The 14,321-nt window shown below is 36.5% G+C and overlaps 1 protein-coding gene across 1 annotated transcript; it reads left to right on the forward strand.

The window, feature by feature from the left end:
• The first annotated feature begins 6,705 nt into the window (after positions 1–6,705).
• LOC129752318 (leukocyte elastase inhibitor-like) lies at positions 6,706–13,637 on the forward strand. The gene is made up of 4 exons (XM_055748105.1): positions 6,706–6,940; positions 9,426–10,139; positions 12,767–13,203; positions 13,264–13,637. The coding sequence occupies exons 1-4, from the start codon at positions 6,916–6,918 to the stop codon at positions 13,558–13,560; spliced, it is 1,473 nt and encodes a 490-aa protein (XP_055604080.1). The 5' UTR covers positions 6,706–6,915; the 3' UTR covers positions 13,561–13,637.
• Positions 13,638–14,321: the final 684 nt, after the last annotated feature.

The raw sequence follows: 14,321 nt of genomic DNA on the forward strand, positions 1-14,321 counted from the left end.
TATGTCTCATGTCTCATGTCTCATGTCTCATGTCTCATGTCTCATGTCTCATGTCTCATGTCTCATGTCTCATGTCTCATGTCTCATGTCTCATGTCTCATGTCTCATGTCTCATGTCTCATGTCTCATGTCTCATGTCTCATGTCTCATGTCTCATGTCTCATGTCTCATGTCTCATGTCTCATGTCTCATGTCTCATGTCTCATGTCTCATGTCTCATGTCTCATGTCTCATGTCTCATGTCTCATGTCTCATGTCTCATGTCTCATGTCTCATGTCTCATGTCTCATGTCTCATGTCTCAGGTCTCAGGTCTCATGTCTCATGTCTGAGGTCTCATGGCTCCGGGCTCAAGTCTCATGTTTCTTGTCTAATGTATAATGTCCAATGTCTAGGTCTCAAGTCTCATGTCTAATGTCTTACAACCACCTTAAAATGAAAGCTGCAGCTGGGGTTAAGAATTGCAATGCAAAGATGATTTCATATTACTCACTGAAACTTGATCTAAAAATTGGTTTTTTGAAATTCAATTATTATTCTGTTTTTAGCTTCATGAATTTTCTAATTATGCAAAATTCTCCACCCGCTTCCTTTTCAAAGTGGCAAGGACTCACGAACTATAAAAGCATTAGTATCTAAATAAAATCACATGCCACGTTTGGTTCCATTTGTTTGATATGTTATGAACAGGGCAGGTAAATGGTAACCATCAAGTAGCCAAAGTCATGCGATATTGATATATTCGGAGGTATCACTGTCATGCAACACATGTATCATATCACCGTCACATACGGTAGGGTGTCGTGACATTTTCAAATGAGTGACATTTGAGCCAACGTGATGATTATTTTATTATGCTTTCTGTCATCAAAACATCCTTTAATGTACAAAATGCTAATTTTAGAAACTAAGTGTGAATTTTAGCTCTGAATGGAATGACGGCTAGCAAATTCTCTCGTTAACACATGGTTGGCTTCACTTGCTGGGGAACTTGGGAAACTATCAAAAGGATGGAACTTTAACCAAAATGTACTAAGTAAGAGTTTCGGATGTGTTATTGAAATAATAGCGTAAAATTTTTTAATAATATCTTATAGCTAACATTTTAAAAGTTGGTCAGAGATAATGGGAATTTGGGATTTTTTACTGCAATTGCTTGCCGACGAACTATGATGGAACCTGGAGCTGGTCGATGACCATGAATGTAGACCAGCTGCCTGGCGAGTCTTTGGTGGTAGTCGTCCCAAGGTATGCCTGAACCGTGGACACCCATACCCTACGGTTGGTGGGTAGTTCGATAAGACTGGCGTTGATTTGGCTCAGAAATTGGCGTGGTTGTGTGGTCTTGGGCCTGAACCGGAAACGCCCGGTACACTTAGACCATGGTTGAAAGGAAGCGAAGGTCACTTTTTGATAACTGGTCCCAGTTGGAGTGACGTTCCGAAGACCATTTTGGAGAACGGATCGGGCTGAGGATGAAACCTTTGTTTTTCGCTAGACTCCATCCATCCAAGAGCTAGAACATGAAAAACTTTTTCATTCAGCACGGTAGTTTTTGACCCTCTAGATTTTAAACATAGCTGAAAAGAAAAAACATGATAATCACAACACAAGTTATACATTTCTATTTATTGATACAAACCTTCAACTATAAATTTGTTTGCCATCGATACAGAATTTAACTCGGAGTTTTAAGGCACGCTCCCTTATCTGTGTTCAGTGCGAGTTTCAGGCAATTGAGGTCTAGATGCTCCCGGAGAAAGCATTTTAATTTGGAGAAACCGAGCGAAAATACCACACAAATCACAAAATCAACTTACGCGCAAAACAAATAATGTGTATCGCGGACAAATGTCATGCAACAAAAATTTCTGTCAGCAACAGTATGACAGAAAAAACGAATGCTATGACCGTTTTGTTGGTGACAGGAGTGTAATAGAGATGACATTGACATAGGCTACCATGTTAAAGTCGTTCGATAGTGAGCGATATTTATCAGCACTGGTTATGAAGATATGCAAAATGTTCGTTAGTATAAAATCTCTCTATAAAAACATAATCTTTTTGTTTGATAAGTACTCGCTTTATGCCATTAAAACTTATCTAGACCCCCCCTGGGCCCCTTCCCTTTTCTCTTCTCATCCCTTACTGCTAGGTAGGCGTTTCTTATAATCATACCCTCACTCCGTCCTATAAACATAAATACCCTTCTCATACACAAAAACTCGTATCTAATTTGGTTCCATTAGTTGATAAGTTCTCAAGCTATACAACGAAATTGGATAAATATAAGTCCTAGTGTTGCTACAAAAAAAAATGTATGGGAGCCCCTCTTGGGGCATTCTATATCCCCAATGAAATGATGGAGGGGTCTCTAATAATCACATAATCATTTCTCGTACCGCATGCGGCCCCATCCAAAATTTGGTCTCATTTGCTTTATTAGTTCTCAAGTGATGCAAAAAAATGTAAGGGAACCTTTTCGTTTTTCCTAGTTCCCCACAGGAGCAGTGGTACCCAACATCAATAAAATCCTTTTTCATACTCTTCCATGCCAAATTTGTTCAGTTTGCCCGAAAAGTTCCCCAGCTGCGCAATAGAATTTGTATGGGAGCCCCACTTCTCTCTTCCTTTCTTCCCAAGTAATGATAGAATCTCAAATAATCATAGAAATATTTTTCGTATTTTGATATTATACGAAGCGCACTGGATTCGACTACGCACTCATGACTGCGACATTTGTGTGACTTGTCAAATCAGTGTAAAATCTGTCGGAATTCTACATGCTAACCGCTTTTCAGTCAACCTTTGTACGGATAAATGCGACTGCAAAACATTGCACGAAATCCAATTTTCAATGAAAGGGATAATATCAACCATGCCAAATTTGGTTCATTTTGCTTCAGTAGTTTTCGAGTTATGTCAAAAGTTGTAACGGAGCCTCCCTCCCTTTTCCTATCTGGAAGGAGAAGGGGTACCAAAGGTTCATAGAAACATTTATCGTACCCCCTCCCATGCCAAATTTGTTTCCTTTTGCTCGATTTGTTATCCAGTTATCCAGTTTATTTCCCTTTTAGAAGGAGGGATCCATTTGCTCGATTTGTTCTACAATTGTACAAGAAATTGTGCAAGAAGTCCTCCTTCCTCTCATATTCAACCCCACTGGAAGATGGGAGGGTTTGTAAACATTCATTGAAACATTTGTCATACCAAATTTGGTTCCATTCGCTTGATAAGATCTGGAATTATGTGAAAAAATGTAAAAGAGCTTCAAAAATTCCACATTTAGTACCATTTTCTTGATCGGTTCTTAAGTTATGCAAACATTTGTATTTTGTTTGGGAGGCCCCCTCTCCCCTACCTATGAGAGGAAAGGGTCTCAAACCATCATAGGAACCTTCCCCGGCCTAGAATACCCTCACTTGCCAAGTTTCACCCAAATCGGTTCAGTAGTTTCCGAGTCTATAACAGCGAGACAGAAATCCATTTTTTTATATATCTCGCGTGAGCTTTCATTACGTCGTATGAAACATCTTAAGAATTCACGGAAAACTGCTGCAAAAGTTATCAAAACAACTTTAAAATTGGTATTTTACATAAAGAATATGTTTTCCAGACTACAAATATTCTGAATGGAATAAAGATGCAACTAGTTTATGTCAGTTTTTTTTATTTTTTCGTAATAAAACTTTTTGTTTACATTTTGTTTCATACAACGTAATGAGATTTTCATTTTGATCTTTGACGAACGCCAATATTGTGGGGTTCGAAGGGGATCCCCCGAAACATATGCTTCGTATTTTTTTCTAGTGCTCCGGATCGTAAGACAATCAGACCGTAAAGCCACTGACCATGCTGACTGGACACTTGATTTCGTTTGTTGGACAGTTTTTCTAGCAGTACGCAATATCGATTCCAGAGTGTGCATCGATCGCTTTTGATGAAATGCTTTCCCAGTTGGAGAGTGTCGCACAACTTTCAAGGAAAAATAGACAATTTCAACGGGCTAAACAGGTAATTTTTCATACAGAAAACATTTTGTCAAATTTTGCAAGGTTCGCAATACCGACGGTAGGTGGCAAAATAAGAAAGAAAATGATCGGATTTTTGTTCTAAGTGTCATGTTGGTGTGATCAGTGGTAAAACTGCCTACAGTCTTCGATTAATGTTAGGGTAAGAGAGCCCTATTTTGGCATGGTCCTTTTCTTGGCATGCCAACATGTCTTTTCATGTTTTTCAGGTCCAAATTGAGCTTTAAAATTTTGAATATATTTTCATTGCGAAGAGAATAATTTGTTTCAAATCTGTGCATATCGAATTTTTTGGTTGTCTGTACTTTATTAAAGTAGTTAATTTTTTTCCATCTGCATCATTATGTAGGAAATCACCGTATGAAAATCAGATGAACTCACCTTTCTAGTGCAACTGTTAAATTCACATGCGATTTTAAACGCGGACATTCATTTGAAAAATTTGTAATAAATACTCATGCCTACAGTTAAGCTCGGCAAAAAATCAAAAAATACTAGAAAGACAAAAGAATGAATATTTATTTAGGTTTTGAATAAAAATTAAAAACTTAAAACTGTTCCTTTTCTTGGCATGCAACTTCAATCGAAATACACCACCTGTGTTGGAAGCCACATGTTCATTAAAGAGGTATTTTTGGGCTGATGTTTTCCCATAAAATTCATTTAAAATTAAGCACAAATGTTTTCATACTAATTGGGTTGTATGATAAGACCGTTTCTATCAACTTAAGCTTCGAAATAAGTTGGTAGAACATAAGTGATTCGACTAACTAAAAGTCATATTTCAGCATTTAAAATGCAAAAATCGCTATTTGGGAACCATGAATCGAAAAAACATTGGTATGCGTGTGAACAGCATTTGCATTGCAGTCTGCCGAGCAAATACCATGTGGTCTCCTATAGAACACAGTGGTTCGAAATAAAAAAAAACTAAGTGAAATTAAGCAACTCACAAGACTTAAGATGTTTTTCTTATCTAAAAACTGATCGATGGCAATTTATGACTTTGGTATATAAAATACATAATTAATTGAGTTTTGGAATCGTTTTCTATTGCTTGGGAACCATATACTCAGATTAAATTTTTTGGATTTTTGTTCTAATTTTTTTTTCTTGGAAACAGAAGTTGGAAGTTCAGGAAAATATCGTTTTCTTTCCAATTATTCCTTAAAATATTATATGTGAGTTGAATTAAAAAAATGTTTTAGCAAGGTTTACATTCTAACACCTATTTGGCGTGTCAATCCACTGCGCAACGCCCCGGGCATTCGAGATGGCTCTTGCTAGAAGCTCATAATCTCAGCTAACAAATTCAAAAGGGCAAAATTTTGAAATATCATTCAAGGAATTTTTCAATTTCTTACTTTATGAAGCCAAACTCAATATTCTGGCAGCCAACTTTTTTTTAAAACTCTACGTTGAAAACCTGGGGTAGTTTAGATAAGCCCATGCCATCTGAAATACTTTTCCTAGATTGATTGGTTGTATTCAGATTTTATCAATCCTTCATAAGTAACTTAATGTATACATATTGGAGAAATTTTATGAAGTGTCCAGTTTAAAAAGTTTGCTTACAAAATATGTTAGTTTAGATTTCATCAAATCTATTTAATGTTCATAAAAAAAAAATTCAAACCACTCGCTGACATAATTCGTTTCTGAACTGGTCCCCCTGATGAAGGTTTGGTTGTCATTCATAAACCAATGATTCTTGTTCATACACAAATATTCTGAAACAACCTGAGGTGTTTATAATCATCACTTTGTTAAAATGAGTAAAAAGTTCAAAGTTTTAAAAATTAAAAAAAAAAATTTGCGGAAATTCTGGACTTTCGACTTTTTGAAATGAAAGCTTATTTTATGCTTCCCTTCCAACCAAATTTCATCAATGTTTTCAAAAGCTTTTTGTTGTGTGAGTGAAGCCCGGTGTTCCATCGTCGCATAGAACTTTACGCTCAGCTGACGTCATTCTGTCAGTGGCCATATATTCAGAATAGCCAACGATTCTGTTAACTGTCAATTGAGCGTTGTTGGTAAAGATCTATTGCACATTGCTGGTGGCCAAGAATCGGATCATCGAAACGGCAAACAATTGGTACGGCGGCCAAGTAATTGGAGCACCGCAGTGAATACTTTGCATGCATTTTGCTCACATTAATGAAAGTTCCATAGAGAAAACATATTTTTGTTGAACTCTAAGCAAGTTAGCAAGTAAATTCTTCAAAGGATGTTCTATGGTGCACTCAACAGGAAGGTTGGAATGTTGAAAAAAGGGTAATCCATGCCTTGAGTGCCAAGGTCGGGTACATTTACCCTACTCCATTTTTTCGGGTCAATGTTTTTTTCCCGTTTCTCTGAAGCCCGCCAAAATCATACTTGGGTTTTCCCGCAACAGCTGATAAGAGAGACATTGGGACGGCCTCAAAAGCGGTACAAATGTATTAAGTTAAACATAAATGAAATCTGGATTCTCTTATTCTATTAAGTAATGCATGGTAATAACTTCTGAACCGAAGGCCAAAGAAAACGTTATTTTATTTTTGAATATAAAAACGAATTATATGTATATACCTAAAATGATTTGATCTAACGAATATGTGTTTCAGCACGCCCTAGCGTTTCTCATCGTCGATCTTCGCGTTGGAGCTGCCCCCAGCATTCTGCTGATGGGGCTGAGCATCGATCAAATACTCAGTAAGCGACGGACGGAGCTCACGATCGGTTCACACTACAAAAGCTCTCTAAAATATTCGGAATAAAAATAATCAAAGCAACCGCTTGCTTCTACTTGTAGTGTTTTTCAAAAGTTAGCTTAGATCATTCATGTGCTGATAACCGAAAAACAAGCCGTTTTCGTTAGTAAGACGATCCTGGATCGGATTAACATGAAGCTGTTCATAGTGCTGTGTGGTAAGTTTTTGGGGGTGATGTCATCTGCCTTGTCAAGTGATGTGAAAAAAGATAAGTTTCATACTTTGAAGTAATATCTACCAACAACTTGATCACACTTTTAAATTTGAGATTGTATTGATCACTTCTAAAAGTGCTGTTGAAAGTTTATGTAAACTTGCAAATTCAAGAGACTTTATTAAAATCTGTGCTAAGTGCCTACGCCGAGTAACGTCAAAGCAGGAAAACCCTAGCTGAGAACAATGATACGATCAATACGGAGACAGACAGACAGCAGTGGTTTGCTGAATTCTCTGCTCTCTCTAGTTAGAATCTCCCCGGTTCCGGGGCAACGCAAAAACCCTCCTTTAGCCACGGCAGGGGGAATCCCACCAAGTCGTCGTCGTCGTTCGCGGTTATCAACATTGTTTTGGTTGACCTTTTGTCTGTGGAAGATCAACACAAATACCTACTTCCAAATCCTACCTACTAGGTTCTGCTGCCGGTTTAGGTTATCAACCAAGCTCTGGCCAAGCGAGAACAACCGGGAGAAGTTGTCCAGTTCTGTTATTGTGAGTTGACGACTTTGGATTTCCCAACCGCATTAGCATCGATCTGCATTTCAATGACTACAGAATGTACGGTTCGCTCGCAGTAGTTCGATGCGTTTGACAAACACGCTTGGTATTAGTTGCGAGACAATTGGAACCAGGGTTGTATTTCCTGTAACAAAAAGGAGCAGGACATTTACCGTAATTTTACAAGTCGAAAACATGATTACGTGACATTTAATTTTTAGTGTACAACTTTTTTACAGTACATTTACTGTAAAAATGAATGTATCTTCGTAAACTTTCAAGGAAAACAATTTAAAATTACAGGTTTTGGTTATTACAGGTGATTTACTTTAAAGGTTTTCAGTGACACGTAATAGTCAAAATTTTTTCTCGAGGAGGAATGACCTTAATGAGTTAAATTCCTATAAAAAAGGAAAAAAAAATAAAAAATAAAATTTCTGTGTAGTCGGTCGTGATGAGTCATGGAAAGAGTTTCGTTCATGAATTGTGATTGTTTTTTTTTAAACGAACAAACACACGTAGGATCTCAGGGCATACATCTTTCAAGAATATGATGGCTAGAATTTTAAAATGCTACACAGAAAAATTTTTTGACTATTATGTGTAACTGAAACTACAACCTTTAAAATAAATAAACCTGTAATTAACAAAACCTGTAATTTTAAATTGTTTTCCTTGAAAGTTAACGAAGATTCATATATTATTATAGCAAATGTCCTGTAAAAAGTTGTACACTGAAAATTAAATGTCACGTAATTTGTTTTTCGACCTGTAAAATTACAGTAAATGTCCTGCTCCTTTTTGTTACAAGACATTTGCGTAATTTTACAGGAAATAATGTTTGCTGTGTGGCTAGCCTCTAGGCCATGGTCCTTGGCAGATTTACGTCAGCGGTTTTGTTTTCCGAATAGTTCAAACATAAGGTGTTTTTCCAGACTTTTAAATAGAAAATTCGGTATCTCTGGAAATTTCCACGTCAAAAACTACTTTTATCTAAGTTGTGCTATCAATGATCTGATTTTTTTTATTCATATTTTAATCTGATAGATAATAAAATCAAATCAGACTCAGAATTTCACATTTAAAAAGATCCTAATCTTCTAAAGCCCAACCCCGTCTATAGACGGAGTTTCCTAAATTAGGCAGTTTCATGGCAGTTTCAAAGCCAATAATTGTTTCAGCTTACTTTTGGCGCAGGAAATTTAACCATCTGGAAATCAAATTTTCGTTTTCGCTGAAAATATTGTGCATATTTTTCGATTTGTTTTGTCGTACTTTCCCAACCCCGCCTTAAGACGGGGTTTATGTTTCAATTCCCCTTTCATTAAGATTTTATTTCATGAAAATCAATCCGGAATGGTGGTAACTCTTTGACCCAACTGCCAATCGTTTTTTAGAAAGAAAAACACATTGATCAAGGATTTCTGAGGCTACCAAATTGATCTTTTTTTTTAAATAAGTCCATAGCCGATGAAAGCGGTGCCGAATTTGAGTGAGAATTTACCACTAGTGCAAGCGGGGTGCAGCTAAAAATTTCACCCAACTTTTGACAGATCTTACGAATTTTTCTTAACGAGAGAAAGAATAAATTTTCGCTTCCATCGCCTATTTTCAGTTTTCTCATGTTTTTAAACTTCTCTTAGCTGTAACTTTTGACAACTGCCTTTCAAACCATTTTCAGTAACAAGGATCGATAGATTAACGTGGATTAACCACAGATGTGCAGATGTACAAGCTCGAATAGAAAAAAAATCCAGAAACCTGTTAAAAATTTCGAATGCTGGTATTTAAACAAGCCGTTAAAACTTGACGGAAAACAGGGACTTTGAACATTTTGATTCTATATGTTCCGAAAATTTTACACTTCATTTACAGCTGCACACAATTTCATAAAATACACTAAAACAATTTTTTTTACTCATTACCAGCTTTCATTGCACTCGGTTCTGCTCAAAGGAATAACTTCAAGAATCGCAGTCCTCAAAAAGCTTCCGAACAGTTCTACGATGAACGAAGTTGCGAGTTTAGAAACAACAATCCATTCGGATGCGTGTGTGAGCAACTAAATATCGACACCCCTTGCGATAAGGAACTGCAAGAGTTCTTGGGCAGCAATCCGAACCTGAAGCTGTGCAAAGACAGCACGCCATATTACTTCGGCAACGCTCAGAAATGCAAATACGATGTCGACCACGAACGCGACAGCAATCCGACCGGCAAAGCGATGCAATTCGCGCTAGATCTGTTCCGGCAGGCAGATCCTAGGGATCCGACGAAGAACTTTGTGATCAGTCCGCTTTCGCCTCAGATACTGCTGGCTCAGCTTATCGACGGATGTTCCGAGGACGCCAGGCTGGAGCTGATCCGTGGCGTTCGACTCAACTCGCGTGAAATGAAATCGCTGGTGGATGCGCTGAAGGGCGCTGCCAGCAAGGATGACAGCTACAACAAGCTGGACATTGCATCGGTGATGTTCAAATCGCCCAGCATGCAGCTGACGTCTGACTTCAACGTTGCGCGCAAAAACAACGAAATGAAGCTGGAGGAGGTGAGCTTCAACGAAACTCAACTGGCGGTTAAGCGAATCAACGACTGGGTGAATCATCAAACCCGAGGAAACATCAAGCAAATCGTCAGTGAACGTAAGTTGAAATGTTCAATTTATGGTTAACAAAGAATCCGGTCCATTACTGATCCTAGCAAAATGCTGTCCTTCTTTTATGTTGAAGTATGTTCATCAACCATCGAGTTCGTAATTAAGGCCCTTGGAGCTAATAGCGTACATGAAAACTTATTTCGAGAAAACACGCTTTTAAGATGTAGTGTTTGTCAATTTCTTATTTTTAAAAAATTTGTATGTTTTTAATTTCAAGCGACTGAAAATCTGAAAAACAAAAAAATGGAGAATGGAGAATTTTTTGGCGGTATTATTCCAAAATCTATTATTTTTGCACTTATACACCTTTGGCACTGAGGACCTCAACTTCAACTCACGAATTCATCAAACTCTTTCATGAACTTTCTAAGCTTTCAACCAGATTTCATATCAAGATGATTAGCTTGAACATATGCGCTTCTTTACACTCAAATGTCCAACACCTCAAGTATAGCGTTTTCGTTTTTGGAATTGGCGTAGTTGCATGCAAACTTTATCTTCGAAAACATTTTGTAATCGTCAACTAGGACGCTGGTAACATATATGGTTGCTACACTTACCCCATGCCTACCTCCAACACTGACAAGTTGTCGTTCAAATATAACAATTTTTAATCATGTTGGGTCGTGTCGAAATTCGAAAACGGACCATATATTTTTTTATATTGAGCTTAGCTTAGCTTGAGTGACTTCTTACATCCACCTTTAAACACTAAATCCGGTATGCTTCATCAACATTTTTCTTCCGTATGAATTTACCAAAACAAGTTTAAATTATTTTACAAAATGTTTTCGTTATTTGGAAAATATCGTTATAAAAATAAATACATTTCGAATTTCACGATCACAGGCGTGGCTCAGTAGATTCGAATTCCACGTCGCCAACATAAATGGATACATTGGCAAAGATAGAAAAGTGATAAAAGTGTTATCTTGTGTTTTAGGACCGAGATCAGTTTTGCGTTCTAGCAAAAGAATTTTGCTTTTAAGGGTTGAGTCTTGTTGAGTCGGGAGAAACTTTTGACTATCAAGCCTATTCTTCTACTCTCCTAACTAATAAAATTAGTTAATAAAACCCTAATATTATTCCCTATCTCAATCAAACATTAAATTTCATGGCTTGAACTTAAATAACGAAAAAAACAGTCTTCATTTTATAAATATTTAACATAGAATTATTTCTCAACTAAAATCAACAAATTTAAGCATTGGACCAACAAGTTGAATAAGTGCTCGAAAATTTCGAAACCTATCGCAAACCAATCACAAATGTTACTATATTTTAAGGTATTGATTGAAAAGTTTCAAAATTATAATTTTGAAATTTTTGTCATTTTTGTCATTTTTGTCATTTTTGTCATTTTTGTCATTTTTGTCATTTTTGTCATTTTTGTCATTTTTGTCATTTTTGTCATTTTTGTCATTTTTGTCATTTTTGTCATTTTTGTCATTTTTGTTATTTTTGTTATTTTTGTCATTTTTGTCATTTTTGTCATTTTTGTCATTTTTGTCATTTTTGTCATTTTTGTCATTTTTGTCATTTTTGTCATTTTTGTCATTTTTGTCATTTTTGTCATTTTTGTCATTTTTGTCATTTTTGTCATTTTTGTCATTTTTGTCATTTTTGTCATTTTTGTCATTTTTGTCATTTTTGTCATTTTTGTCATTTTTGTCATTTTTGTCATTTTTGTCATTTTTGTCATTTTTGTCATTTTTGTCATTTTTGTCATTTTTGTCATTTTTGTCATTTTTGTCATTTTTGTCATTTTTGTCATTTTTGTCATTTTTGTCATTTTTGTCATTTTTGTCATTTTTGTCATTTTTGTCATTTTTGTCATTTTTGTCATTTTTGTCATTTTTGTCATTTTTGTCATTTTTGTCATTTTTGTCATTTTTGTCATTTTTGTCATTTTTGTCATTTTTGTCATTTTTGTCATTTTTGTCATTTTTGTCATTTTTGTCATTTTTGTCATTTTTGTCATTTTTGTCATTTTTGTCATTTTTGTCATTTTTGTCATTTTTGTCATTTTTGTCATTTTTGTCATTTTTGTCATTTTTGTCATTTTTGTCATTTTTGTCATTTTTGTCATTTTTGTCATTTTTGTCATTTTTGTCATTTTTGTCATTTTTGTCATTTTTGTCATTTTTGTCATTTTTGTCATTTTTGTCATTTTTGTCATTTTTGTCATTTTTGTCATTTTTGTCATTTTTGTCATTTTTGTCATTTTTGTCATTTTTGTCATTTTTGTCATTTTTGTCATTTTTGTCATTTTTGTCATTTTTGTCATTTTTGTCATTTTTGTCATTTTTGTCATTTTTGTCATTTTTGTCATTTTTGTCATTTTTGTCATTTTTGTCATTTTTGTCATTTTTGTCATTTTTGTCATTTTTGTCATTTTTGTCATTTTTGTCATTTTTGTCATTTTTGTCATTTTTGTCATTTTTGTCATTTTTGTCATTTTTGTCATTTTTGTTTTTTTTTTGTACCAATCGACGGTATACTGTGAAACTCGAAGATGAATGTTTTTTCCTTACATCCATTGCCACCCTAACCTACCTTAATGCATCATATTTTAACCTGCTTGCAACTCTAATTTTCTCTTGAATCCCTTAGAAAACCTCGCCCCTGATACGATGATGATGCTACTGAACGCCATCTACTTCAAAGGAACGTGGCGGTACAAATTCAACGAATCTATAACCGACAAGCGAGGTGATTTCGAATCACAGCCCGGAAATAGAATGGCAGCCCACATGATGGGACAGGTTAACAAACTACGTTTCGGCGATATCACCTTCGATCCGGAGTCCGACGAAGAAAACGGCTTCCGCTGGGTCGAGCTGCCCTACGAAGGTGATCAGCTGTCGATGATTGTGTTCTTACCGAAAAAAAAGTTCGCCCTCGATGAATACATTCCGCAGCTGACCGGCGAGCATCTCCAGTCGGTGTTCAAGACAATCTCCAGGGATTTCAACCCGGTCAGAATCCATTTGAAACTTCCCAAATTCACTATCAAGGATACAGTTTCACTTGTGGAACCTCTTAAGAAGGTATTTATACTATTTTACCACTAGAAGAACTCCATAACCAACTGACTTCTTCTCCAACAGCTCGGCGTCAACAAGATCTTCGACGATTCAAATGCCCTGTCCAAGATGTCCAAAACACCGGCCAAGGTAGGTGATGTGAAGCAGGACTCGTTCCTGAGCGTCGATGAACAAGGTACAACTGCAACGGCTGCAACCAGGGTGACGATCATTCCGCTCAGCCTGAACCCGTACGAAGATATTCACTTTGTTGCCAACCATCCGTTCATGCTGATGCTGGTGGACAAAACTAGTCAGATTCCGCTGTTTATGGCCAACGTGAGGAAACCTTTTAGTCCCAAGAAAGGCGGTCGCGTCTAAACTGCTCCGGCACGTTCGGAATGGTTGAAGTGGTAGTTCTGTTTTACTCAAATACATGACCTTATACGTATAATCCATACGGTTACTTGGTGGTTTTAATTGAAAGATCGTTTCCTGATAAGTTGGTCGATTCTTATATTTTTGCAGAAATAGTCAAGTCCCAGTTGTTAGAGTTATGCGAAGAAAAAACTGTATTTCGACATACTCCGTCGAAATTTGAAAAAAGAATCATTTCAGAGATCTTGTGAAACTAGGACGTTCTGAAAGAACTACGTATGTTAAATGTTGTGAGTGTGTCAAAAATTAAGCATCGTTGATAAGTTCATAAATTTACTCAAGAGTATCGCGTTTACATTAAGCAAAAATTCAGATTTTTCCCAATGGAATAAAGGTGGCTAGGATCCACCACATGCGCGTACTTTGGCCTTAACTCCAGAGCTCTAAGGTTCTGTATGGCCTCTTCTACATACTTCGACCTCTTAGGTCGTTCTAGAACTACTTTGAAAACCACTGTTGTAGGAGATGCGTTTTTTTACTGACCCAGTATTTCTATATAGGAGGAGATCCGTAGCGTATGGTGGGTTCAGATCTTTCAGCAAGAAGTCGAAATAATCTCTTCGTGAATTAATATACCTTGTAGTGAAATAATACCAAACCTGTCCTCAGGGATGCTTTTCACCGTGGGGTTTTTACGGAGCCGGAGAATTTCAACACCGCACTATTATTGCCACAAACTCTCCGGAGAGATTGTTAGTTTTTCA

The sequence above is a fragment of the Uranotaenia lowii genome, chromosome 3 (genome assembly GCF_029784155.1).
Source record: "Uranotaenia lowii strain MFRU-FL chromosome 3, ASM2978415v1, whole genome shotgun sequence".
In the NCBI taxonomy this organism is placed as follows: domain Eukaryota; kingdom Metazoa; phylum Arthropoda; class Insecta; order Diptera; family Culicidae; genus Uranotaenia; species Uranotaenia lowii.

What these genes read in the sequence shown, in the direction of transcription:
- LOC129752318 (XM_055748105.1), top strand. Translation starts at nt 6,916, where the DNA reads ATGAAGCTGTTCATAGTGCTGTGTG. An exon ending in GCTGTTCATAGTGCTGTGTG is followed by an intron (nt 6,941 to 9,425) that starts GTAAGTTTTTGG and finishes ACTCATTACCAG; the next exon opens with CTTTCATTGCACTCGGTTCT. An exon ending in CAAGCAAATCGTCAGTGAAC is followed by an intron (nt 10,140 to 12,766) that starts GTAAGTTGAAAT and finishes TGAATCCCTTAG; the next exon opens with AAAACCTCGCCCCTGATACG.